The sequence below is a fragment of the Capricornis sumatraensis genome, chromosome 17 (assembly GCF_032405125.1).
Source record: "Capricornis sumatraensis isolate serow.1 chromosome 17, serow.2, whole genome shotgun sequence".
NCBI lineage: Eukaryota > Metazoa > Chordata > Mammalia > Artiodactyla > Bovidae > Capricornis > Capricornis sumatraensis.
In genome coordinates this window covers 36210769-36237690 of record NC_091085.1, presented here as the reverse complement: position 1 = coordinate 36237690, position 26922 = coordinate 36210769, and the positions used below count along the sequence as shown (strand labels likewise).

At 48.3% G+C, this 26922-nt stretch overlaps 1 protein-coding gene across 1 annotated transcript in view; it reads left to right on the top strand.

The window, feature by feature from the left end:
- The window catches only part of JADE1 (jade family PHD finger 1), a 56810-nt gene extending 30119 nt beyond the window's left edge, over nt 1-26691 (top strand). Inside the window, exons 4-11 of the mRNA XM_068989470.1 lie at nt 1363-1520; nt 3372-3559; nt 5957-6168; nt 9064-9231; nt 10438-10554; nt 13822-14343; nt 19524-19641; nt 22957-26691. Of these exons, the coding sequence (XP_068845571.1) occupies nt 1363-1520; nt 3372-3559; nt 5957-6168; nt 9064-9231; nt 10438-10554; nt 13822-14343; nt 19524-19641; nt 22957-23867 (2394 nt within the window). The 3' untranslated portion in view covers nt 23868-26691. The remainder of the gene's footprint in view (nt 1-1362; nt 1521-3371; nt 3560-5956; nt 6169-9063; nt 9232-10437; nt 10555-13821; nt 14344-19523; nt 19642-22956) is intronic.
- The last annotated feature ends 231 nt before the right edge of the window (nt 26692-26922 follow it).

The following is a 26922-nucleotide window of genomic DNA, read 5'->3' as shown; positions in this document are numbered from 1 at the left end:
GCTGGGGGGTGGGGGGGGCGTGGCTGACAGATCATGCCCCCTGGGGCATGGGCCCTTGGTCTCACTTGGGCTTTTGTGGAAGGTGCATAGCCAGGTTCCTGCCAGTTCCTGGGACTTCAGTGACATACAGGGGGAAAGTCCAGATCCAAAATGGCAGGCTGGAGACACGGCCCTTTTATTCAGACCCTGCCTCAGACTTTATCATGGTGACGTTTATTAAAGTGGTCACCAGCCTGCAAAGTCACCAGGAAAAACAAATATGGACCTATTAGCAGGCATATAATGTGAACTGTACTTCGCAGCGCAAGAAAGAACTCCCTGTCCCAAGAAGAGAGAGTTCAGCATTGTGACTTGTGTAAACAGAGAGTGTAGCTTACAGATGCAGGCTAACTTCGTGCCAAATACAACTTGGGGTGGTGCTAATGCCAGGGTCAGCACTTCCTCTTGTAGCTCTGAGACGCGAGCGGACTGAGGCGAGGCCCTGGTGGGAAGTCTCCATCAGGAGCAGCAGGCGTGTGGGGGTCCCCTTTGTGGTTGGTCCCTCCTTGACCTGCGATGAGGCATTGAGGTGCTCTCTTGGCAGAGGGTACCTTGGAGTCTTGTGGTCTGTTTTGGGAGGGCGAGGAGAGGCTGGTAGCTTGCTTTCTTCTTTTTCTCTCCTCCTCCTCTCCTTCCCCGACAAATGCTGCTTACCTGGCAGAAGTTACGCCAGGTGAAGGAGTGCACATTCTTTGCAAGCTCATTTCTGCCTGGACTCCACTGGTCTGTCGTGGCTTCTTTCCTAGATTTTTGCAGCCTTTGCTCTGCCTGGCATTGGCCACCCAAAACCCAGCCTTCCAGACACCTCGCCGCAAGCCCTGGTGCCCAGTGGGGCAGGGGCTGGGTGGAGGCAACCTGAAGGTGGCAACAGAAGCCCTGGTGGCCCTGGGTTTTGGCTTGGTGTTGTTACATGGTTAGTGGAGTTCTAGGCTGTAAACATTTACCAGGAAGTTGCCCTTGAGTGAAATGACTCCCTCCAGGGGTTTTTAGGCACGCGTCTTCAGCAGCCTGCTTGCTGACTTGGGAGTCTCTTAGCAGTTTCCCAGGGAGGACACTGAGGTTCCTGTGTCGTGGTTGCTGGTGCAGACGTGGCCGTCTCGCAGAGCCAGGGAGGGAGTGAGTGCACTGAGCTGCTGCCACTCCCATCCTGAGCGCGGTCCAGGGTGTTGGCAGGCCCAGGGGTTTCCTCAGTAGGTCAGACTGGTTCTCTGTTGAAACAGTGACCTGGTTACATGGCAGTACCGTGGTTACCCTGCAGCTGCCAGTGCTCTGAAGAAGAATGCAAATACCCAGTGTCAATAACCCTTTGCTCTCCCTGTCCAGGTGTTTAGGACAGACCTGATCACTGCCATGAAGCTCCATGACTCCTACCAGCTGAACCCGGACGAGTACTACGTGCTGGCGGACCCCTGGAGACAGGAGTGGGAGAAAGGGGTCCAGGTGCCAGTGAGCCCTGGGACCATCCCCCAGCCTGTGGCCAGGTAGACGTGCCTGGGAGAGGGGCCACCCCTCCCCCAGCAGTGGTCTTACTGCCCTGCCAGCCAGCCGGCTGCGGTGGCCAGTGTTGGAGTTAGCAGTAGGGCTTCTGGGGGAATAAGAAATGCGGTAGAAACACGCCTTGGTCCAGAGGTGGTGCCGTGGGCCTCCACCTTGGAAAGGTGCTGCTGTCCTCAAGAGGAAGGTAAATTCTAGGACTTCCAGGAAGTAGGGGGCGGGGGTGGGACGCCTGGATGTAGGCACAGTGGCTCCCTCTTCTGGAGGCTGCCCTGCTGGGGAGGGGTATCTGCCTGTCGTCCTGCTGGGTCAGCTCCACCTCTGGGGGAGGACGGGGGTGAGCAGTCCTGTCAGGCTAGGGCCATGCCTTAGAGTTCTCCTTGGATAACCTTTGCCCACATGTTCTGAGAGACTTTCTCTTGATCTTACTTCCAAACCACTTTTCCCCTGAAAGGTTTTGAGGGTCAGTCTTTGATGACCCGCCTCAGCATGAAGCTGGGCCTGTTTGCTCACCTGTCTGAGGCTGCTCCCAGGGAGGGAGCGCCCGGCTTCACCGCCGCCTCAGCTACCTGCTTTGCGAAACGCCCTCTTTCACCATCGCTGAGTGTGGACTGAGTTTACCCTCAGCCCTCGCCCCCATCATGTCCTCAGGCGCTTGAGATGATTGAACCTGATTATTGGGTTAGGAGTCCCTGGGACAGATGTCCCTGTAAGTGCGCAGGATTAAATGACCCTTCCAGGCTGGACTGCTGTCTGGGTAGTGAGTGGAGTGTTCCCTGGGCTCTTTAGGAGTCACACACCCCTGGGGCACGGCACCACCTAACTGCTCGGCTCTGGCGTCCTCAGTCCCAGGCATTCCAAGCCCAGCAAAGGACAAGTAAACACCCACACAGCTTGTGGATGTTTTCACCTGGAACCCTGCCCTTAGCTGAGTAGGAGGAAAAACTCCCTTAAATTTGCCTATCTCAGTGTCATATATTAATAGATAAAGCCGCTCTGGTGGTAGAAGGGTGATGGAACTATGACGGACTCCTTAGACAGCTGGGTATTAATGCAAACTGCCGGCGCCCTGAGACCTGGAGGTGGCGGGACAGTGTGGATGTGAGGGGCTCCTGGGCCTCTACGGTCTCCAGTCAGCAGTGGTTGGGCCTTCTTACGTGCTGTCTTTCTTCTGAGGGGGTGCGAGGACGGCAGTTCTCCAGTTGTTCACAGGTGGAAGCATGAGGAGCAGAGGGACCTCCCCTTCTCTCCTGGGACCCCCGGTGTGTGTCGGGAGCGCCCCTAACTTGGCCGGGACTCTGATTCTCAGGCTGCCTGGAAATGGCCGAGGCCCGAGTTTCAGCCCTGGAGGTGATGGCTCTCCCCTCGGCTCCCCAGCGCTCCGCTGTACCTGCTGTCTGTGAGGCTGCTCCTGTCTCCTCTGTGTCCCAGAGAAGCCCGTGCTTGGTGGCCTCCAGCAGGGGCAGGCAGGCCTGGTCCGTGGAGGGCGATTCAGTTGTTAACCCTTGACACTTAGGGCTGAGTGCATTCTTGAGTGTGTGCACCGCTGTCAGATGGCGGCAGGCACGCAGGGTCCTGGGAGGCCACGTGGAAGAAGCTGGTGGTGACACCTTTGGTAGTTTTGTCGCTTTTTTATTTTATCTAGTTTATTTTAGGGGTTTTAGTAACTCCTGCTTTATTTTGTTAGCAGTGATGTTAGGGCGTTAACTCTCTTAACCAGGCAGTGATCTGGGGTTTGCGGGTCGGAGGTGGAAGCTCGCCTGGGGCCTTCTGACAGACAGACTTGCTTCCTTGTGGCAGGAAGGGTAACCCTGCTGCCTTATTTTCTTCTTACCCAGGGTCGTATCTGAAGAGAAATCCCTCATGTTCATCAGGCCCAAGAAATACATTGTCTCGTCAGGCTCCGAGCCTCCGGAGCTGGGCTACGTTGACATCCGCACACTGGCGGACAGTGTGTGTCGTTACGATCTCAACGACATGGATGCTGCGTGGCTGGAACTGACCAACGAGGAGTTTAAGGAGATGGGTGAGAAAAAACGGCTCTGTTGCCTTGTGTACAGGATGGGGAAGGCCTGCAGGTGAGGGGAGAAGCTCCTCACCACCTGGGGGCGCCGGCTCCACCTCAGCCTCAGACCTGCGTGTCCGGCTGTGGCAGACTCGGAGTCTGTATGTGCTCCCTGGACGAGTGGTGGGCTGAGCAGGGCCCCTGGTTCCCACCCTGACCTACAGCCCCGTGTGCTCCCTGGACGAGTGGTGGGCTGAGGAGGGCTGTTTTACACGGGGGAGGAGCAGGGCCCCTGGTTCCCACCCTGACCTGCAGCCCCGAACCCGCCACTTCCTTACCTCCAGGAAACTCAGGAGGCTGAGCTCTTCGGATCCCTTCTTAAGTATTGACCTGCTGTTGCTCACAGTAAACTCCACCCCAGCCAAGCACTTGTGCTTTCTACCTCAGCGACTCCCCTGGAGTCTTTTCCTAAACCCGAGTGCTCCGTGTGTGTGTCCTGGCTCTCCCTGGGGGAAGCCCCACCGTAGCAAGCGCCCCGCCCGTCATGGTCTAACTCTCTGCACGCCAGTCAGCTCTTGTGTGTGTGCGGACTGGGGCTCCTGCGCCTCCTTTGCTTGCATCTCCTTGTGTCACGCCCAGGATGACTCTTGGGTCTCGGCTTACACGCCACTTCTGATTGGTGAGGGTTGCCTGAAGTGTGTGGAGATGGCAAGTCAGTGAGGCCCAGGCTGGGTTCCCCATGAGAGACTGTGAGGATTAATTAGCTTTGTGCCATAGGTTGAGGTCGCGAAGTGGCACAGGCTCTTTGCAGCCTAGCTTATGTAAGTATTTATGAAATGGTGAATGGATTTCAGAGCCCTGCAGGATTGAGACTGTGTTTGTGTGGGTCCCTGAGCCTCGCATGGGGCCTGGCGTGTGACAGGTGCCGCTGCGCCTGCTGCTCCCCAGCCCCCGAATGGGAAAGACCCTGTGGACTGAGCTGGGAATTTTGACAAAGCTGGTATGTTCCTCATGGTCCTTGCTTTTAGATATTAGTGGCTAGACTGTTAGTAGGCGATGAGGTTGCTTTATAGAATCTGTTCAGAAGTTTCCTCTTGGAACAGAATACTCTGTTTCAGCTTCATAGACTTTGTGGGAACCCCTGTACTCCACCAGACTGGCTGGGTGTCCTGAGTTAAGGCAGAGGGACCGACGACGGCCAGGGGCTGGGGACTTCTGTGGATGGTTCAAGGGGTAGTGCTGGGTCTCTGTCGGACGGCGAGGCAGTGCTGAACGCTGTGGCGGGATGAGTGTTGCAGTTGTCTCTCACGTTCTGAACACATGCTTGAAGACATTTACCTTGGCTTTCATTGGTTTTTTTAATGGTGAAAATTAATTATAGGTTATACGGTTGTATTTTCAAAGCCAGTGATGTTTTCAAAACTGGTAGGAAGAATTGAGATGAAAGTGTCTGGCCACGCAGAAACGATCTCGTTATTACATAGGGTTTGAAATGAGAGGTGGCTTTTTTGAAAATGTGTTTATTAGGGCTTATCACAGTGCCAGCACTGTTGTGTTCTCCAAGTTTTTAAAAACTGGAAGTGTCAATTACATTTACGGTAATGCATAAGAGTTGTTGGCTCTGATGACATTTCTGTTGTTTCTTAGATGTGTTTTACTGTTTTTCACAGCCTGTTTCTTCTTTCTTGCATGAGTGTTTTCATTGTAGGAAGTTTGGAATACATTCACAAATGGAAGAAAATAAAAGTCTTATCCAACCACTAGTTATAACCATGAAGTTATAACCTCTTGAAGTTTATTTTTGGTCATTTCTTGCATAAGAATGCATTTTATTTGATTCACAAGGAGCTGTCTTCTTTGCTTCAGACATTGCTTGTATTACTGTCTTTCATGGGTCTGATTAGCTTATGCATCTCAACTAGTAAATTCAGAGGGTGAGGAGGGATAAACCAGGTAAAAACATTTGAGTATTCACAGTGAAATCTGTTCTCAGCACCATTTTAAGCTGAAAAATGGAATTTTTTTTGAAAAAACAACCAAGCCATACTGTGTGGTCATGGTTTTGAAGTCTGCTACATGCTGGTTGTTATGTACAATATTGTAATGAAATGACAGTCTAATGTATTCAGTACTTAATATCCTTGAACCCTTGTGGGATTTATCTTTCACTTTTCTACCTCCCAGTGGTGCGTCTTCAGTACCTGACCACAAAGAACAAACTGTTGTGTGGATGTGTCTTTCTGCCTTTTAATTTAAAGATCCTTCCTTGAAAGGGTCAGAGAGACATTCAACAGATAATATTTGGGACATTCAGGATACGTTTATTTATAATATTATTTATTCATTGTGAATTTGTTAGTATAACAATATTTATTCATATGGATTTATCAAAGTAGGTTTGCGGCATTTTTCCTCCAGGAATGCCCGAGTTAGATGAGTACACCATGGAGAGGGTCCTGGAGGAATTTGAACAGCGGTGCTATGACAACATGAACCACGCGATTGAGACTGAGGAAGGCCTGGGGATCGAGTATGACGAAGATGTCGTCTGTGACGTCTGTCAGTCACCTGATGGTGAGGACGGCAACGAGATGGTGTTCTGCGACAAGTGCAACATCTGTGTGCATCAGGTAGGTGGGCAGCGGGGCCTGGGAGGAAGCCACAGACGGGGTGGGGTAAGGACGCGTGCCCACCTCTTTCTTAATACTGGTTGTTTCAAGTACTTCTTGCTGCTTTTACAGCCAGGAGAATGGGATCCTGTGTTAATTTGCTCGGGCTGCTCTAACAGAGTGTACCACCAGCTGGATGACTTAAAATGACAGAAATTATTGTCCTGCTCTCTGGAGCCGGGAAGCCTGAATTCAAGGTGTCACGCTCCCTCTGCAGCACCCCTCCCTCCTTGCCTCTTCTGGCCCCTGGTGGTTTGCTGGCAGTCGGCATTCCGTGGCTTGCAGCTGTGCACCGCTCTGGCCTCCGGCTTTGCCGTCGCTTGTGTCCTTGCTGTGTGTCTCTGTCTTGACACTTGGCTGTCTTGTAGGAAGACCGGTCACAGTGGGTGAAGGGCCCTCCCTACTCCAGTGTGAGCTCATCTTAACTGACTACATCTGTTTTCTTCTGGGTTAGGACTGACTGTAACATAAACTTTGCAGACACGATTCAAAACATCACTTTTGCTGGCGTCACGATAAACTGAGCCCCTAAACAAGAAGAAAGGGGCCCCTTTTCTTGAATGTTACTTCCTGTCTTCCCTGATGTCAGTAGGATTTGGCGGTTGCTTATTTTTAATAATCGCTTACTTCCCTGGTGGCTCAGACGGTAAAGTGCCTGCCTGCAGTGCGGGAGACCTGGGTTTGATGCCTGGGTTGGGAAGATCCCCTGGAGAAGGAAATGACAACCCACTCCAGTGCTCTTGCCTGGAAAATTCCGTGGACTGGGGAGCCTGGTAGGCTACAGTCCATGGGGTCGCAAAGAGTTGGACATGACTGAGTGACTTCATTTTCACTTTCACTTTCAGTAAGGATGGGCATAGGGTAATTTAAAAAGCTTGGGAGAATCTCAGTCTTGACTCTTCTTTCATTTATTTTTTAATACAATAATAAAGTAATCTGTATTTCTGTGGGGATATGTATTCATATAAACTCTTTAAAAGACTGTTCTGAGGTACTTGCTTTGAGTTCACCTGTTGATGCTGAGATTTACAACAATCTTGAAGACTTGTGTGGGATGGTGGCTTGGTGACATCTGGGGAAGAAGAATCAAGTTTGTGATTCTCAGTTGTTTTTGTCCTTCTGGCTGCCTCCTGGGGGTCCCTTCTGGACTTCACAGGCTGTGTGGCCTTAGCCCATCTCATCCTCATGACACATGAACCATCGTTTCCTGCTGATTGTGTTATAGCCCATCTTGTAGCTCTGGGTTTTCAGATGACCAGAGCTTTCCTTGGGATCATGGAGAATTCTCTTAGAGGATTGGTTGTCTCAGCATCATGACCATTGTGGCTACCAGTTTGCTCCTCTGTTGTTTGTGCTATTTTACTTGGATGACATTTAGTTCCTTTTTTTTTTTTTACTTTTTTACCAATTTTACTTTTTTTTCCCCCTAATCCTGAGAAAAGTTTTGTTTGAAAAAAAGAGTTCTGCTTGGAAAGTACTCACACCCTCTGTTTTATGAATGAGTCACCTGGTGTCGGGGTGGGCTGTTCAGAGTCCCACAGTGGGGGACTGGCAGAGTTGAAGCCGGAGCTCCAGGGCGGGGGCCGGCTGGGGGTGCTCCAGACGCCCCACCCCCGGCCTGGTCTCCTGCTCTTTCGGCCACGCCGCATCGTCTCTTAGTACTTCCTTTGGCTCCTTTTTCTTTTGAGATGTTCTTCATGACTTGTCTTTAAGGCATCCTTTGTTTTAATCTTCTAATTTACTTAGACTTGTTTTTCCAGTAAAAAAGAAAAAATACCTGTTCAAATGAGACTTTTTCTGGAGTGCCTGATATAGACTTTTTTGGTATTTGAAACCTTAATAGTGTCAGTTCTATAAAAAGTTTTGTCTTGTTTTGTTTTTCCAGGCGGTCTGTGTTGACAGTGGCTCATTCACGGCACCGACGCTGCTCCTAAGCTCCAGCCTTAGTGTCACTTAGCTTTGCTGCACTCTCATCCTGTGGTTTCCTTTTTGCGTCCTGGATATTCAGATTGCATAGCGGCTGTGTTTTTCCTGTCTGGAGAATTGGAGCTGTGTTACTCTGTCTCTCCACTTCCTGACTTGTAGTTAGTTCATTTAAGGATAAAGTTCTGAACAGTTTGGTGTTTTTAAATGGCTCTGACTGTGCTCCTGGTCTCATCACGGTTTTCTTTCTCCACTTCTTTAGCGTTTGCCTTTTCTTTCTTTGACCCATCTTACTGGCTTTTAGTTGCCTTGAGTTCTGCAGTTATTGCTGTCTTGTATAATTTGCCATCTTAGTAAAGCAGGCTTTGTTTTGAACATCAGCCAAAGAGACCAAATTCTTGTTTTGTCTAGAAGGTCTCGTTTTTCTGCGCCTGTGGTGCTCACTTGGGGTGAGGAGGTGTGGGGGCCGGGTTAGTAGAGTTTGCTCAGCCTGGGGTCCCAGCTGCCCCTTGGTTCTTTCTCGTGCCCAGAGGTGTCTCATGTCACAGCTTTGGGAGACTCAGCTGCTTTGTGCTTTCTCCTCATTCTGTGTAAGCTGCATCAGTAAATCAGAGGGATGCCTACCCTATCTAGCCCTGGAGAGTGTTTTGAGGATTTACTGACTACTATTTAGAAACTTGGTACAGGGGGTATCTGTAGCTACACAGCAGATTTCTGTTAGACCTTTCTGTCCTTGAGTGGTTCTCAGGCCCACCCCAGGAGTGTGTGGCACCCACCTCCTGACTGTGCGGCTGCCCGGCACCTTTCCTGAAGGGAGTGCCTCTGTTTGGTGGCAGTTCTGTTAAGCCCTTTCTAGGTGTTTAAAACTAATAGACATACCGGGAAAAACAACTCTCTTCTCTCTTTTCCTTGGGATGTGTGGTGTCTTCACAGGCCTGCTATGGAATCCTCAAGGTCCCAGAGGGCAGCTGGCTGTGCCGGACGTGCGCCCTGGGTGTTCAGCCCAAGTGTTTGCTGTGTCCCAAGAAAGGAGGAGCGATGAAGCCCACCCGCAGTGGGACCAAGTGGGTGCACGTCAGCTGTGCGCTTTGGATCCCCGAGGTGGGTACCCTTCTGGGCGGTTCAGCTCCAGAGCCCGTGGCTGCTCATTCTCATGGGGAGCCATTCATTAATTAGCAGGCCTCATCGTAGCTGTTGAGGAACACGACGCCTGTGAATTACTCCTTTTTCCACCTTACATTGAGCCTGAGGCATGCTGTGGCCTGCTTGCGGTGTGTACATTTGTAGACATGCTCACTGGGAGCCACAGCTAGTTGGATTCCTGGGTGGAGGTGTTCAGATTTGTCTTCAGATACCATTGCAGCTGACCCTCCACTGCGCACAGGGTCCCAGGAGTGGACCCATGGCGTTCACTTCGCGGCCTTCCCCTGAGGCGGGCTGTAACCCCTTGGAGCTGGCGAACCATGCAGGCCACACAGTTGTGGTTAAAGAACCATTGCTCTAGGTTACATTTGTGTGATTTTTATTAAAATTCTTACTTGGCCTAAGAATTTCGACCTTTTTAATTTCAAGTCTGGTCTAATTTATTTCAAGTCCCAGACCTTGACTAATTTAATTTGCATGGCTCACTCTGAGAATATCATTTGTGATTCAAATTTTAGCATTTTTTGGTGAGTAATTTTGGTGCATTTTTCTCCTGAGGAAAAAAGTTATCTGAGTGATTTTTGAAGTGAGGCTTCAAGACTTGGGATCTCACAGTTTGGTATTGACAGGATACAGTTCAGTGATCCAGGCCAAACACAGAGAGGGCACCTTGTTTATCTCGGTAGTTTTCTATTTAGTTTAGTAAACATTTCTGACTGAGGAGAATGGTTTTTCTTTAGTGAGAGAGAGATACTATTTTAAAAGCAGTCAGTATTTACTTACTCAGTTGTTCACAATGTGTTTTAGTATATTTAAGATGGATTTCCAGCCTTGACCACTTCTCTGTGGACCAGAGGTGTACTTGCTTACCTTGTCCTGATACGTACACATCTGACCTATCACTCGGGTGAGCAGTGAGCGTTGGTATATCTGAATGTCTTTACAAACAGGATGTTTGCGTCAGATAAAACCCCCCTCCCCAGGTGTGGAGCTCGCCCCTTTAAAGTGGGATCTTACCTGTGCTAGGAGGGCGAGGGCTCCTTGGCATCCCCTGGAAGGAGAGTCGTGGGGAAGGAACGCATCTTGAGGCTTCTCCTGTCTGTGCTCTGCTTTTGTCTGTCTGGCGGCTTCTACCGCTCTGTCTTGCTGTGTCTCGGCCTCCAGGTGAGCATCGGCAGCCCCGAGAAGATGGAGCCCATCACGAAGGTGTCCCACATCCCCAGCAGTCGGTGGGCGCTTGTGTGCAGCCTCTGCAATGAGAAGTTTGGGGCATCCATACAGGTAATCAGCTCAGTCGGGACAGTATGACTACCCTTACCTGCATTGCAGGGCAGGGTTCTGAACTAACTCTCACAGGGTTTGGAGATGGGACTGGACTCCAGGAAGCACAGCCCTCTCAGGTTGCTGAGGGCCCCCGGGGTGGTGATAGGGGCGGGGGTACAGCCACACCCCGTGTACACGCTTTTATTGGTGGATTGTAACCAGAACACCAGTTGTAACCCTCACAGGGCAGCTCAGAAGTCTGCCTGGGCCGCCTGGCAGTTCCGGTCTGTTCCTGTTTCTCCTTGCTGCCACAAGCCTGGCGTCCTGGGGGCAAGCTGGAGGCTGGGCACTTGAGGGACAGTCACCTCCACCTGCTGAGGGGCCCCGCTGGTGTCTGAGGTGTGCACGTTGGCTCCTTGTCTTGGTGCACAGTGTTTGGAATCAGCTTGGCATGCTGATGTTTTTGTGTTTGGTAAAACAGGGACTCCTTGGAGCACCAGCTGGGTAGGGGGCACCCCCGAGGTGCTGCTCCTAGGGTTCTGCACAGCCTGGATTTCTGATTTTTTTTATGCTCTTGTGTGTGCGAGGTGGGGTTGGAGGGGAGCCTGTATGTAAAAATTGTGCCTGCATTTTCTGTGTCCATGTGCAGGCAAGTGCAGAAGGTCATAATGTAGGAAGAATTAAGGAGAAAATATAGATGGCCTGGTGGTTTACTGTGTTGTATAAAAGACTACTTGAGAAGTTAATTTCTGGGCCTCACATTTTTGGCGTCTAGACAGTCTTGACTTAGGAGGCCTGAGACGCTGTTGCACCAAGGTCTCCAAGGCCTGCCTGTGGCCCTGCTGGCCCCTCCTGTGGGGGTGCCCCCTCAGGGCCATGGCTCCACCCCCCCCTCCTCAGTCCCCAGGTCACCTCCTGAGGGCAGAGGTGTTGGATTGGGGGGTTTCTCTTGATGCAGAAAACACAGCAGCTCAGCACAGACACATACTGCACAAGCTTGGTCAGACGACCAGTTGAAGCTTTGAAAGAAATGACCTCATTTGACAAAATCAGTTTGTATTTTGGCTGATAGATATATCCAGTGGCTGGTGGTTTTTAAAAAGTTTTCATTTTACACACCAAGCAGTTGTGCTTTTCTTCGTTATCACTTCCACTGGTGTTCAAGAATCCAAAATGTAACAAAAATATTCAGAGGGTGAGGCAGGAGACAGCTGGTGGGATTTGGCTGTGGACCTTGAAAATAGTGCAGACTCTTTTGTATGTGAATGGAATCTGCTTAAAACTAAAACATGACAAAAGCCTTTGGCCTGAGAATTGTATTCAGAGGACATGGAGGAGAAATTTTTTAAAAGCCACAAAGTAAAAAAAAAAAAGACATTGGAGCGGGTATATGTATATGTGTATAGACTGCCCATGGAAACAAGCTGTGCAAACCAAGGAAAATGGAAATCGTTTTCTTCCAAGGTACCTGATGTTCTGAGGGTAGAGATTACACCCTTTACTGAGCAGGTCCTTCATTGATGGATCCTTCATTGATTGGGATCTCTGCTTCTCTTTTAAACAGAGACAATAAAATGACGTTTTGTTGTTGTTGACATTGACCTCTTTTTTCCAGAATATTAATTTGAAGGAGAAGGAGGTTTGATGATTTTTCATATCTTCACAGAATAGACTGATTTTATTAAAGAATTCCTGTCTGAAATGTCTGCAGCTGGAAAGGCTCAGGCTTATGTTTCTGTAACATCTGTTTGCTGAGTCAACCTGAATGGGAAAACCCAGAGGAAGGCCATTTGGCGTCTTTACAAAGCCCAGCATAAACGTTCTGCTGTGGCGTGTTCCTCTTGCAGGGGCTCTGATTTAAAGTGTGTCGTTGGCGCCAAACCCTGATAGCGTCTCCGCCGTCCGTTCCACTCTCCTCCCCTCTTGGCTGCCTGCGGAGGAGGAGGAGCGCTTGGCCTTTTACTGATAGTGGCCAGGTGTGTGTGTGTTCTGCCACCAAAGCGGATTTCACACGTTGCTTGGAACTGAGGTTATTATTAAAGACAAAATTACAGATTTATGTTCGTGTGCTTGAGTGTGTGCACTGGGGGAACTGATTTTCTGTGAAGTGAGCTAGATTTTCTGTACTTTTGGGTAGAAGAGGCTTTGTCATAATGGAAGAAGTCATGACTGGCACTGAGTCCCCTCTTAAAGTCTGAAGTGATTAGGGGAAGAAGCCGAAGCCCCAGCCCCAGCCTTTGCAGAATGTGATGATGCTGTGCAGGGCTCCTTTGAATGAGCTTAGTTAAGCTTTTCAGCTGGCCCCAAGCCACCAGGTTGCGGGTTCTTCTTTCTACAGGCTTGCTGTGCCCAGGATCACTTGGCCTCGCACAATACTGTGTTGCTTTTTAGGGGGACTGGCTTCAGTCACCACCAGGAGCCTCCTCCCTGGCATTCTCCCAGCACTGATCAGATGGGGAGAAGTTAATCGCTTTCCTCCTGCTAGGCCTCCAGCTTGCTGTGTGGATCAAAGGCACTACATGGTCCTCCTGGTGGGGCAGTGAGTGAGAGGTCGGGCTGGGTAGGCCTGACCTCTGGGCTGACCTTCCTTTCACCTGCTGCCAGGCACAGCATGCCCAGGTCTCAGAGCTCGGCCTCATGGGCCCGGAGGCCTCTGTATCTGGCAGAGCTTCCCTAGGGTGCAGAGACTAGTCTCACGCTTCTGTGCAGGGTGGTCCCAGTCTCTGGTTCCTTGCATCTCTTTGGGAGTTTTTAATTCACCTCCTGGGTCTTGAGCAACCCCCACTGCTGGGAGGAGTGTGCCACCCGTGTTGGGCCTCGTCCTGGGGGGCACAGGAAGGGCCCCCGTGATCCTGTAACATCTCTTCTTGAGGGGATTTCACCACTCAGGCGTTAAAAAAGCCCAGATGGGTAAAAAAGCAAGTGAATGCCTGAGAGTACACTGTGTGTATTGAGAACATCTGCACGTGCCACCTGTATAATTACGTGGGCCTTATGAGGTGATTCTGGATGCAGTTGCTTTTGTAAGAGAGTTACTGTTTGGTTAATGAAAAAAAAGCCTCCTGTATCCCAAGCCATAGCTTATTTAAAACACAATTAGATCTGCCAGGGGTCATCCACGTGAAGCCTTTCTGTCCCTGAGCCCTCCAAGTGCAGCTCTTCCCGTGTGTGTGTGTGTGTGTGCATGCGGGTACACGTGCGTGCGGGTGGGCGGGGTGCTTGCGCTCAGGGCTTTGGGTCCTGTCCCTCCCTAACCCCACCGCTTGCTCTCTGTTTTCTCGCCAGTGCTCCGTGAAGAACTGCCGCACAGCCTTCCACGTGACCTGTGCGTTTGACCGGGGCCTAGAGATGAAGACTATCTTGGCAGAGAACGACGAAGTCAAGTTCAAGTCCTACTGTCCGAAGCACAGCTCGCATCGCAAAGCCGAGGAGGGCCTTGCTGAGGGGACCGCTCAGGAGAATGGGGCTCCCGAGTGCTCCCCGCGGGATCCGCTGGAGCCCTTTGCTGGCCTCGAGCAGAATCGGGGGGAGGCCCACCGGGTCAGTGTCCGTAAGCAGAAGCTGCAGCAGCTGGAGGACGAGTTTTACACGTTCGTCAACCTGCTGGACGTAGCCAGGGCCCTGCGGCTGCCCGAGGAAGTGGTGGACTTCCTGTACCAGTACTGGAAGTTGAAGAGGAAGGTCAACTTCAACAAGCCCCTCATCACTCCAAAGAGAGACGAAGAGGACAATCTAGCCAAGCGGGAGCAGGACGTCTTGTTTAGGCGGCTGCAGCTGTTCACGCACCTGCGGCAGGACCTGGAGAGGGTAATGATCGACACTGACGCCTTGTAGTGACCTAGAGAAGAAGACGGCAAAGAGACGGCCGCTTGCCCAGAGCAAGGGACGGTAGCCGGTTCATTTACTCTCAGACCCTGTACATACCGCAGCATGAGGTGGTGTTGGTTCCATATATTAATGGGCTGGGAAACTGGATGTACACACACGCAAGATGACCGCAGAATGGGGAGCTTCTCTGGTTTAATTTTAAACGCTTGTAGTTAACTGTTCTTCTGGGAGATCACATGGGGTACCTCTTTACCCTCCTCCATTCTAGAGCTAGAGGGAACTGAGCCCCAGGGAAATGGCCAAGGGATGGGCTTAGAATTGTTTACAGACTGAAAAGCCAGAATGGATTTCATGGTGTGGGGGCTGGGGCGGGCGGGCAGAGGCAGGCCGATCTTTTGTTCAGCCTGGGGAGGCACACCCGACGTGCTGGTCACTGGCTCTGAGGAGAGCGGCGCACTGCTTCTCGGGCCCAGCCCCGTTCCTCGGCTCCGCACGGGGCCTTCGCCCTCGCAGCCACTGAGCAGAGCAGGCGTGGGTGCTAGCCTGCGTGCATCGCCACCGCGCCCCTGCGTGTCTGCTCCCCCAGGCGCTCCCGCAGCGAGGTGCTCCGTCGTCACCTAGGCTGTGTGTGTGTGTGTGTGTGTGTGTGTGTGTGTGTGTGTGTGTGTGTGTGTGTGTGTGCGTGCGCGCGCGTGCCTGTGCCTGCGTCCGTGTGTCTGTCTGTGTCTGCTCTGTCTGCTGTGGGTGTGGGGTGGGATTCCTGGTGCACAGAGGCCTGTGATCTGACTGAGGAGCCCGTGGGCACACTAGCACACTCCGTTTCACACTTCTGGATCACACTTCTGCCCGCAGTCTCGGCTGGCGGCACTTCCCTTCCGCTGTTGCTGCTTTGTATCTCCCCAGCTCTCCAGCGTCTCTGGAGTCCCCGTCTGGACCTCCTTTCCTGCTACAGGAATAATCAGGAGCGGGCTGTCTTTCCCCTCCGGCCTCCTGCTCCCCGTAGGTAGCTTCTGACTGAAGCTTACTAATTGGTGATGCGTCTCTGAGCACCTTCTGCGGCAGCTCCCCTGATTGCCCTGCTGCCAACAGCCGGCTCCGATTAAATTCATTAGTGCACGGGAGATGGAACGGAGCAGCAGCCTGTGCTGAAAGGCACCCAAGTGGCCTGAAATGGTTAACGCATCTCCCCCAAGCACCTAACTTATTAGTGATTCACCTGCCTGGGAGAGAATCTGACTCAGAGCTGATGGGAAGTGAGAGCGTAGGCAACGAATAGGGTTACGTGGGAGAAGTACCGAACCAAAAAGCTCCGGCTCTCACAGACACCAGCACCGCCCTGGCAGAGGAGGCGTGGCAGGGAGAGTATTGGTGGGCCTGCCTTAGAAGAGACTGTTTTAGAACCTGACAGTGACACCCCCACCAGGATTCAGGCAGAGGGGAGGTGAGGGGTGTGGAATTGAGGCTCTCCTGCTCCCGTGCCCCCCCTGGTGGTGAGTGTGAAGAAGACCTTGCCTCAATCACAGGTCTGTGTGACCTTTTTTGTTAGCGATGAGAAAAGGGTTCAGAAGGATAAAGTGGAATCCTGGTGAGAAGCCTTGTTCCAGCCCGACAACTGCTGTACTCGGGGTTGCATGAGCTTTGGAGTCAGTCCTCAGGAGGGACGACGAGAAGTCTAATGTTTGGACTGTGTGTGTGTCTCAATCACCACAGAATAAAAGTGTAGAAAACGCTTGTGGTGTACTAACTTCTGTACTTAAGATACTCAGATTAACACGCACTTGAAATTCTAAAGTGTTTTTTTTGAGTCATCACTTGCTTTCTAAGTAGAATGCCAATGATGTATGAGAATAGGGAATAAATCGGGATTTCTGTCTGTGTGGCATTACTTGCGTTTACTTTAAAGAGTCGTTAAGATTTTAGGGCATTTAGTGTCAGTTTAAGCTTATTAAAATGAAAACCATGTTTTCCAAAATGTGCCACAAGGCCAGTTAGGGTGGAGGCTTTAAAAAATGAAAATCCTGGCCTTGCTGCAGAGAGTACAGTTATTTGTAATTATAAACAGTATTGGGCAGAAGACTCCTCAGAGCAGGGGTGACAATAAGAACAAATCATACATTTGTTTTCAAGTGAGTTGAGTCTTGGGTAATTCACACACTAGGTAGTGTAATTCACACTAGGTAATTAACATTTCTTAGTGGTTAATAAGAAGGACATGATCAAGGCATGTGTTCCCTTCAGAACTGAGGAGTGAATAGGCCTCATTAGAAATGCAGACAATGCTGAGTGATAATGGTGGTTGTTCCTGCAAATACACACCTTGGGGGCGCTTTGCACACCTGCGTTCCAGTTCTGGACCAGACAGGTGACAGGAATGGTCTCCCAACGGTGTGGGGACCTGAAGACACCATTACTGATGAGGCGGGTGCCATGCCAAGTTGCCAAGGCTGCCACTTCACTCTGGTGGGATCGCTCTCCCCCAAACATTGTCTTCTGAAGGAAGCACTAAACACGAATTCAGCAGCAAAAGGAGTACTTTCTTAGATAAGAATACACCACCTCTGCACTGGGGCATCCAAACAGCAGGCCCTGGGGGACCATTCTGTCCAACTTTAAGTGGGATGGTCACTTTTGACATTCTGATAGAGGCTACAGTTGTCGTAAACATAAAAGGCAAGTTAAGCTCTAGTGTTGCAAGCAGTGTTTGGGATTCAGGAAAACTTGAGATCATTGTTGGGTTCCTGAGGGCAGTGGTTCTCAGAGCGTGGCCCTCAGCCTGCAGCAATATGACCTGCTGACCTTTGGACCCCACCTGACTGCTGAAATTCTGGATGTGGAGGCCAGCAGTCTGTATTTTAGGCCCCTTCCATATTTGGGAACCTTTGTTTTGTGTCTCTTGGGTTTAACGTAGGAGATCTGGTTTTGGGTGCCACCAGCTGGCAATTGGGAGAAGATGGAGGGGAAGGAAGTCAGGTTTAGCAGTGCACAGAAAGGCCAGGCAAGATGTGTCTTGACAGAGCCTCCGTTCAGTTTGATATACAGGGGCTGCTGATGGAGGTTGCCCTTCACGAGGTGTTCTGTGCATAAGGGAGGTGAGGTTTAGGGCACTCACTATTCTGTGGCCAGCCAGGTCTAGGTTATTCAGAGGCTGATTTTTCCAATAAAACCCTGGGGTCATAGATGTCTTTCTTCTCAGATCATGGGGAATGGAAGTGTGGTTTTCCCACTTAGCAGCCAGGGTGGACATCTTTCCTGGGAAAAGTGGTTGCAGACGCTGAAGTTAAATTTCAGTAATAAGAGTTCAAGTTCTCTGTCTTTCTATTTCCATTGGCCATTTTAAGGAAAAAGATGTATCTCTATTGTACATCTGACTTTAACCTTGTCCACTCCTGGATCAGTCCACTCCTGTCAGAGAATTTACCCTTCCTATCTCCACAAGTTGGGTTCCCTGTCTTAATGTAAAAACCATTCTTCATTTGTTTTTCAGTAATTAATGAGCCTGTAATAATGATCTAGGTTTGACTCCTTCCTCTTTTTGAGCTTCTACTCTTAAATCTCCTTTGAGTAGAATATTTGTAAAGAAAATCTAACCCACTGGCTACCTCCATCCCCAAACTGATCAGAATTCTTAAAAAGGACTCTTAAGGACACCTACTTACTGCCTGGGAGGGAGGGGGTGAGGCCGTCAGAATGTATTTTAACCAGGGTGAATGACACTGAAACAGTATTTACTCTGAAATTATAGGAAGGCTGATTTTCTTCGCAATTATTTTTATTAACAAGTGTTAGAAAATTCCTAAACAAACAGTGAATCATTTGGGATCAAGAGAAGCCTGACTGGGTGTTCCTGCTGTTGGCCGGGAAATTGCACCATTTATGATGTGTAAAATGCAAACGTGAAAGCCAGCTGACCTTGTGTCCTTTCGCAAAGGGGGCTGTCTTTAACACAGCTGGGGAAGAGCAGATGGAATTGTTAGGGTTCTTTAGGGGTGGTGTCTGAACGTAAGCAAAAATTCAGGGTTGTGTGTGTCTTGTTGCCACTTACTGCTGAAAGATGAGTGATCTTTGAGAAGGTGACTGGGGATGGGACTGCCCTAGTGGTGGGAGAGTATAGTTGTGCCTTTGGTGTGGGAGCTGATTGGGATATGAAGTCATTTTTCTCAGTCTTGCCACTGAGCTTTCTGGGAAGGTATTGTTCACATCTTGAAGACAGCTTTAATTGTGTATATGGTGCGTTGCATTTGACATTTGTGTTTCCAGGCCCATGTAAACTGATTGGGTTTACCAATAAGTTTTAGGACTGACCAGATTTAAGGGAGTTTATTGACTAAGTCATTAAATTTTGACCCTATTGGCTGATCCCAGGTGGCTTTGAAAAGGGGAACAAATTTGTGTTGATTAGTGAGTATAGGCTGAGCATCTGCATGCTGCCCCCAGTGGCTGTGCATCAGATGCCAAGTGGGGCTCGTGGCGCTGGGCTCTCAGTTCCTGACAGATGGATCAGGAAGTAGGCAGTGTCAGTGTTTTCCAGTGGTGATGCAGAGAGCTGGCCTTAAGATGCTGATGGTAGCAGATCTGTGGCGGAGCAAGGACCCTCCCTAGGTGTTTGTTCTGTAGGAACAAAGTAGCTACCTGTAAACTCCAAGGTATTTCAGAGAGCTCAGTGTCTTGGTGACCACTTGGCATTCTCGTGGGCCCCATGCAGGAACGTTTTCTGGGGGGGCTCTTCCCTCTGATGGTCCTTGACCTTGTGCTTGCCTAGTTGCATCTTCAGAAGATGCTTGATAAAGTGCAACCAGGGTGGCTTCTGAACTGCTCTAAAGCTTCTGACAATAGAATTCATGGGAAGATATCGGGGGTGATAAGCAGAGTCCTTAGGCAAGAGCTGGTATGCTTGGCTTTGGACACCGTTGGGCATCTCTTTGCCGGGATGAGCCGATGGCCAGGCCATTGGCCTGGTTTGGTGTTGGGGGCATGGCTCCCTCCTACAGGCCCTTTCTGTGGTACTTCTTAGCATCACAAAGGGAGGTCAGAGATTACATAAAACATTTATATTTTCAGTCAAGGACCTAGTGGGACACATTTTTTTCCCTCAGGTTAAAAAAAAGAGTACTGTTATAATGTATATTGCTTACTTAGAATCTTTATTCTCTACGTTCCAGGTTCGGAACCTCACTTACATGGTGACCCGCAGGGAAAAGATTAAACGATCTGTGTGCAAAGTCCAGGAACAGATATTCAATCTTTACACTAAGCTTTTGGAGCAAGAAAGAGTTTCAGGTATGCATTAAGCCCTGGTAGGTCAAACAACAGGGCAGGGGTTTGTTAGCCTTAACACTGTTCAGGGGGAAAAACATGCTAGTGTCTTTTCAATTTTCTTTTTTACTCTAGAAGAATCAAAGGGAAGGCTTTTGTTGTTGAGGGAAATCTCAGGCATTTGAGGCACTGTGGTCTAGGGGATGGGGCCATGGGTTCAGCCTCCTATGGGTTAAATCCTGTATTCCCTACTTACATGCCCCACACAAGTGAGTCTAAAGTTTTCTGAGTTTCTTCCATTTCCTCACACGTAATGTTGGGATGAGATCTCCAGCTCCCTCCTGGGAAATAGTGTGAGACTCAAAGAGCAACTTATGTATTGCAAAGCAGTTGATAAATGTACAGTGTCTTGGGGATACATAAAAAGATGTATTGATTATCTAGCCTTTGGGTCTACCTGTAACATGGTAAGTATATCTAAGATTACTTAATGTACATATCCACATTTAGATAACATTTACAGTGGATTATTTCGGTGTAATTGGAATTTTGAATGTTTTTGAGAGTCAGCACAAAGTATTTATTTAGTGCTGCCTATTTTTGCATTTCTCCAAAGAAAAAACCTAAGGTATGGACTTCCTTCCCTTTGGAGAGCACTTCAGTGACTTTGAGATCAAGTGCATAGTGGGACAGGTTGTTGGACCTCTCTGAAGTCTGTCCATCTGTAAGAGGTTTGGTCCAGAATCCTGGCCTCTGAAGCCTTTAAGTGCTAACATTCTGTGCTCACAAGCCCCAGAAAGCAGGTGTTATAAGGATTTCAGAGGAGCAGGAAGAATGCTGAGTGTGTAGAGACCTACCCGCTAGTAGGTAGGTCTTGGGAGCGCACGTCTGCTTCTCTTGGCACAACTTTCCTTGTGCACAGTCAACTGGCTTTCTCTCACCTTCTGCTTCTGGGGCTCTACATATAACATGAAACATGGACTAAACAAAGAAATAATCATAACCTATTATGTTGACATTCTGGGGTTACTTGAAACCATCTGGATATATGTGACCAGAAGTAACTGGTCAGCTGAACAAAGGATAAAAAGCTTGGCAAGTTTTAAAAGATATCCTTGATGCCGTTAACTTATTTAGTAATATTATCCTAGATAATTTCCAAGAGTAAATATTCCCCAAATCTGTCAAGGTTATATCAATAGCTAGACTTGTGAGTTCAGTTGTAAAATTTTTGAAATAAGTTTTTTCAGGTAGAGTATTGTAAATATTGGGTTGGCCAAAAAGTTTGAATTTTTTTTCATAAGATGGTACAGAAAAACCCGAAAGAACTTTTTGGCCAACCCAGTACCAGCGGTTTGATTCATCTAAGTGAACTTATGTCTCTCCATTATTCCTACTTGAATGCAAATAAAAGAGGGGGCTCTCCCTTCGTGTCCACCTGGCTGGTGTGGAGCACTCTCCTCCAGCAGCAGCGGCCCAGGATCGCCAGTGCAGTTGTGCCCACGGAGTTTTGCCCCTGGAGGGCTTTCTCTGACTTGCTAGGTCCTTATGTCATGAGTGATTACTAATGAGTGAGTTTGCCTTTGAAAGTAAGTTGTGAAAGGAAGCTGTAAAGAATACTTTGATCTGATTCTACTTGGGTCATTTCTCACAGGTATCAGGGCATTTTTGCTTTGAGTTTCAGGGCATCTCTTTGGGTAAGTGGCTGAGCCTCTGAAGGTCAGGCAGCGTTCTGTGTAAAAGCTGTGATGCGGGCCTATGGTCCAGAGTCCCTCTGCTGTTCCACAGCAGGAATGGGGTGCGGGGTCCTCCTGCCCCCAGTGTGCGTGCCAGGTGTGCCTGGTTGGAAGCCATGCCCCAGGGAAGGGAGTGGGAGCCCCTGGGATGCCTTTTTTCCCTCCCTTGTTCCAGTTTTAGACTTTCAGTTGTGTTCTCACCTGATCTACCTTTTGAGAGAGAGGATTCCAGATGAGGCAGAGCAGACGGCCGTGACTTGAATGTGTCCCTGGGGTCCATGTTGACACTGTCTGTGATTCTGGGATGGGCAGGGCCGTTCTGCTTGGGTGAGTGTCCTCAGTGGGGACAGTGCTTGTGGGAGTCATGAAGCTGAGGCTCCTCAGAGGCCTGGATCCCAAGTAACAATGGAAATCAGAGGACAGTACCTCTTACATTTTTGTTTTCCCACAGCAGGTGACTGAGTAAAAGAAATAGAAATGTGGTGTGAAGGCTGGCCCTAAGTTTGGTTACTGAGAAAGCAGCCATTTCTGAAAGAGCAGATTGGAAAGCCCCGTCCCTGTGGTCGTGGTGACTCTCTCTTAGGGCCGCTAGCGCATTCTGTCTGCACGTGGTGTGCGTTCCTGCCCAGCAGTAGGTTCACGTGGGCTCCTGTGCTACTCTGGACGGAACCTCATTTCCTGGTGGCTCAGAGAACAGGACAGCTGTTTTGCGGCTCTGGAGGCTTCTGCAGGGACATGGTCCTTCTGATGAACTCTAGTATGTTATGGATTTACCCAATATTTTTCAAACTGAGGGTTACAGTTTGTTACCGGGTTGTGAGATGCATTTTAGCAGGTCAGCACCAGCATTAAAATAAGTGAAACAACAGAAAATGTCAGAGTATTCATGTCGGTGATGAAGGCTAACATGGCTGCAGGAAAAGTGCACTTTTACTGGGTTATGATTGTGCAACTTAGTTCTTAATGTGATTTACATAAACAATGCTTGAAAAACACCAATTTAACTTATCCTTGTTCAGATGATAATTGTTTAATTCCACAAGTGTGTTGTACATATAATGAGTAGACATATATACTGTGTCAAGAATGATTTTAAACAAACACCTTTATTCATTTCACAATGTATGTGTATTTAGCCTCGTTCGAGCCCTGTGAGGGACAGATAATTTGGAGAAAGCATAACAGCTCCACTCCCTGCCCGTGTGTGTGTGTGCTGCTCCCAGGCAGCAGGCGAGGCAGGTGCTAGGACCAGGGGGTGGTGGAGGCAATGCTTGCTTGACCACGGAAAGATTCTGCAGTAAATCACATATGAGAGTCAGATCAGTTATTTTGTTTGAAGGCAAGTGTATTCCTTGAAGACAGTTTCATGAAAAAAATTATGTGAACTTAAGCTGTTTTAGAAAAGAGCGTCTAGAGCATGCAGATTCTCGAGGCAGGTGGTATTTTTACTATAAAAACCAAACTTTTTTACAGACTGGGTGATTGTATGCTGTACTGTTGGGTGGGAAGTCTGCATTAGTGGGCCATGCTAAGGGGTCTAAAATTTTATTTTTCTGGATTTGCTTCTGCTGCAATTTCTTTTTTTGTGGTTTTATGTTCACAGGTGTGCCTTCTTCCTCTTGCTCCTCCTCCTCACTGGAAAACATGCTTCTGTTTAACAGTCCTTCTGTGGGCCCTGACGCTCCCAAGATAGAGGACTTGAAGTGGCATTCTGCGTTCTTCAGGAAGCAAATGGGTACTTCCTTGGTTCACTCGCTGAAGAAGCCCCACAAGCGAGATCCATTGCAGAACAGCCCTGGGAGCGAAGGCAAAGCCCCGCTAAAGCAGCCAGACCTGGTGGGCAGAAGGGAGGGGACGGTGGGCCCAGAGAGCTTTCTGAGTTTTGAAAAGACCTTTGCAGAAGCACGGCTCGTATCAGCACAACAGAAAAATGGCGTGGTGATGCCAGAGCACGGGAGCAGAAGAGACCATCGTTTTCATTGTGACCTCAGCAAGGGAGACTTAAAGGACAGACCTTTGAAACAGAGTCACAAGCCTCTGAGGTCCACAGATGTGTCCCAGAGGCACGCGGACCACGCCAGAGCTGCCGCATCCCCTGGGGCGGGGCAGTCAGCGCCGGGCACGAGGAAGGAGGTGGTGCCCAAGTGCAACGGCTCCCTGATCAAAGTGAACTATAACCAGTCTGCAGTCAAAGTGCCTACAACACCTGCCAGCCCAGTGAAGAACTGGGGAGGATTCCGGATTCCAAAGAAGGGGGAACGGCAGCAGCAGGGAGAGGCCCCAGAGGGGGCCTGCCACCAGCACTCAGACTACCCCTACCTGGGCCTAGGCCGAGTTCCAGCCAAGGAGAGGGCGAAAAGCAAACTGAAAGCTGAGAACGAGAATGACGGGTATGTCCCTGACGCAGAGATGAGTGACTCCGAGAGCGAGGCCTCAGAGAAGAAGTGTATCCACGCCAGCAGCTCCATCAGCAGGAGGACAGACATCATTAGGAGGAGCATTCTGGCCTCTTGATGAAACGGGCGCAATGGTGCAGGAGACAAGAGCTCTGACACGGGGGAACGAGTGGAAACCCATCACTCCTGAGCTACACAAATACATTTACTTGCAATTCTGATTGGAATTTTCTTTGAGTCATTTATAAATCATTGTTGTGAGAAGTGTGTTATTTGCAACTTGTTCAGGAAACACAAGAGTAGATTGTAACCGTAAGACACTGCTAAGACTAGAGGCTGACTTAACACTACAATAAGAATGGATGAAGTAAGTTTCTAAAGAGGGCTAGGCTGAACTAAGAGTGCTTACTGCCCTCTGTATCCTTCCCAAAGCACAAACTCTTAGTTACCTGAATATATGGAATCAGAGATGGTTCTTGAGAAACCCTCACGTATCATTTAATAGCCCATAAAACTTATTTTCTAGGACTGTGGTGGATCTTGAAATCATATTTATACTTTGGCCCACGGACTGTTTTGTTGCATTGTAGTATACAGGCAGTAGCTCTGAAGCTTCAGTAATTCTAGGGAATTCATGTGTAAATAAAGCAGATGAGGGAAGAGAAAAGTTTTAAAAAGGTCATTACCGGAAGATCTGACGGGACAGGGTGGAGCTGCCGAAGCTTGGAGATTAGGGTAAATGGAAGCAGCAAGGTCCTGCTGCTGGGAGCTCTTGACTGTGTTCTGGATAGAGGGCAGGTGGAGAGTGACGCCATCCCAGGGTTCCATCCATGAGAAAGGGCAGTTGAGGTCCCATCCTTACCAGTCCTCTCAGCCTTTCTCTTCCCTAACCACTGCCTTCTGGGCCAGCTTGGGATTCTGCTGGCCATTGGCAATACCTGGCCACCTGGCTTCCAACAACACAATGGCTGTTCAAGTTGAAGCAATGAACTTCCAGACTCTGGCGACTCATATTTCCAGAGCCAAACACTAGTGCGTATGCTGGGGAATCCGGCCTTCCAACATGAATGGATTCCTTGGGAGAAAAAAAAGAAAATGAAAAAAAAAAAGAAAAAAACCCCAAATAGGTTATATTTTAAGAATAATAGAAAGGCAATAAGTTGCGATAACCTCTTAAAACCCTTGACCAAGTTTATACCAGAAAGAGATTGAAGTATAACAGGTTTTCTGGAGTCAGAGTTCTAAGCTCTAATTCGTAACTTGGACTTTCTGATTGCAAATGGCAATAACTAGTAAGTTATCAGCAATAAATTTAGCATTAAATTTGAGTACAATGTTCTGTTTTTGCACTCACTGTAGTGCATTTTGTATTAAGACAGTGGATAGTGTTAAGGTCCTGTTAATTTTCTTTGGAATTCAATGTAGTTGTGAATCAAACTTAAGGAAAATTTAAGTAGCAATGAGATGTAGAATTATGGGCACTTGGAACAAGCCCAACTTCCCCTAAATTATCCCTTAGTTTGTTAATACCAGTACTCAGATTTCTGATTCATTTATACATTTATTTCCATGTGGCAGGGACATTCTGATACTTAGTGATGCTTTGAGTTCTATAGTAGTTACCTTTCAAGTCTTCCAGATGACTGTCAACAAGGAAAAAAGGCTTATTGAATTCCATCTTGCTATGCAAGTTTTCTCAGATGATCAAATAGTAGATCTGATACATCCCCATTGTATGTATGACATTTTCAAACCAAGTCTTAACTTTTCAAATACATTTTAGTAACTGATTCAGGGGAGGGGAAAGAATGACCCAGGTTTTTAGATTGACTATTTTTGAGCTATGGGGCTCATTTTTCAAAGAATGTTGTCCAGATAAACTGTTGCTACAGATACTAGAAGTTTCTTATGAATCCAAGTTGTACATTAACTCAGCATAATTTAAAAATCAGATTTTTTTTCTTTGCATATGAGCAAGAAACCTTTTGCTGGATACAGAAGAAGGTGGACTCTTTACAGTTCTTTTCTGACTGCAGCAACAGCTCTGGGTGAGAGCAGAATACGTAGAGGGATAATCTGTCAAGCCATAGAAAGAAAATCTAAATTCTAGTAAGTCTATGACCTCTCACCATTTATAAGAGGTACCAGATTCATTTGCACTATTAGGAATGCTAGTTTTGTGCAAAAATAATGCCTTACCTGTTTTTTCCCCACATTTAGGTTGAAAAGCTTTCAAACGTTCCAAGTTATGCTGAACCAAAAAGAAAACAAAAATAAAAAACCCCACACAAAAACAAAACACACAAACACAAAAAGCCCACACCTTTAATTCCTGCTTTGAAATGCAAATGGTACAGTCTCTCTGACAGTGTAATGACAGCTCTGTAAGTCAGTTTCACGTCCTGCTGGGAACTCTGTATGAGGTTATGAGCGGCAACTAACCCAACCTGCCCACTTGCACTCTGAGTATGGAACCATTTGCTCTTCTTTTCTTCTTTGTTTAAAGCTTTATCTTTCCGTGTGCATCCTGACCAAGAAATATCTTTGATTATGATCAATGTATTATGTCAAAAATGTAGGCTAGTTAAACTTTTGTAAAGTTGCCTGGAATGTCATTTGTTAGGTTATAAACACAAAATCTAAATGAAGGGTTATATGTGTTGTGTACAAATCTTAATTATTTTGAAATGGACAAACTTGTCATTACATTTGTAACCTTGTACAGAGGATTTTTCACTATGTGCCTAGCTTGGTGTCCATTCAGCTAAAATTGGGTAAAAAAAAAAAAGGTGCATGAAGAGTTAAAAATCAGAATTAAACAAAAGTATATGTAGAGATGACTATTTTATATTACATGGCCCAATCCTGTATTTATTTCTACCCCCTTTTTGAAAGTATTTATAAAACTAGTTGAGGACAGCTGTATTTTTTTGTTGAACTATTTAGTAGAATTTGTGCCTTTTTGTCTGTATGTGAATAAATGCTGTACATTTTGCAATACATTTTAAAGTGTCATTTGAAATGTAGTTTTGCTAAATGTTTAGGTGTTCGTGTGCACACTGTCTCATGTGATGGTGCATGTCCCTTGTCTCACTGGCATGAAGACTGCTGGGGACAAGAAAAGACTGGATGAGCACAGGCTCACTGAGCTGCTTTCTGGTTCAACTTTGATG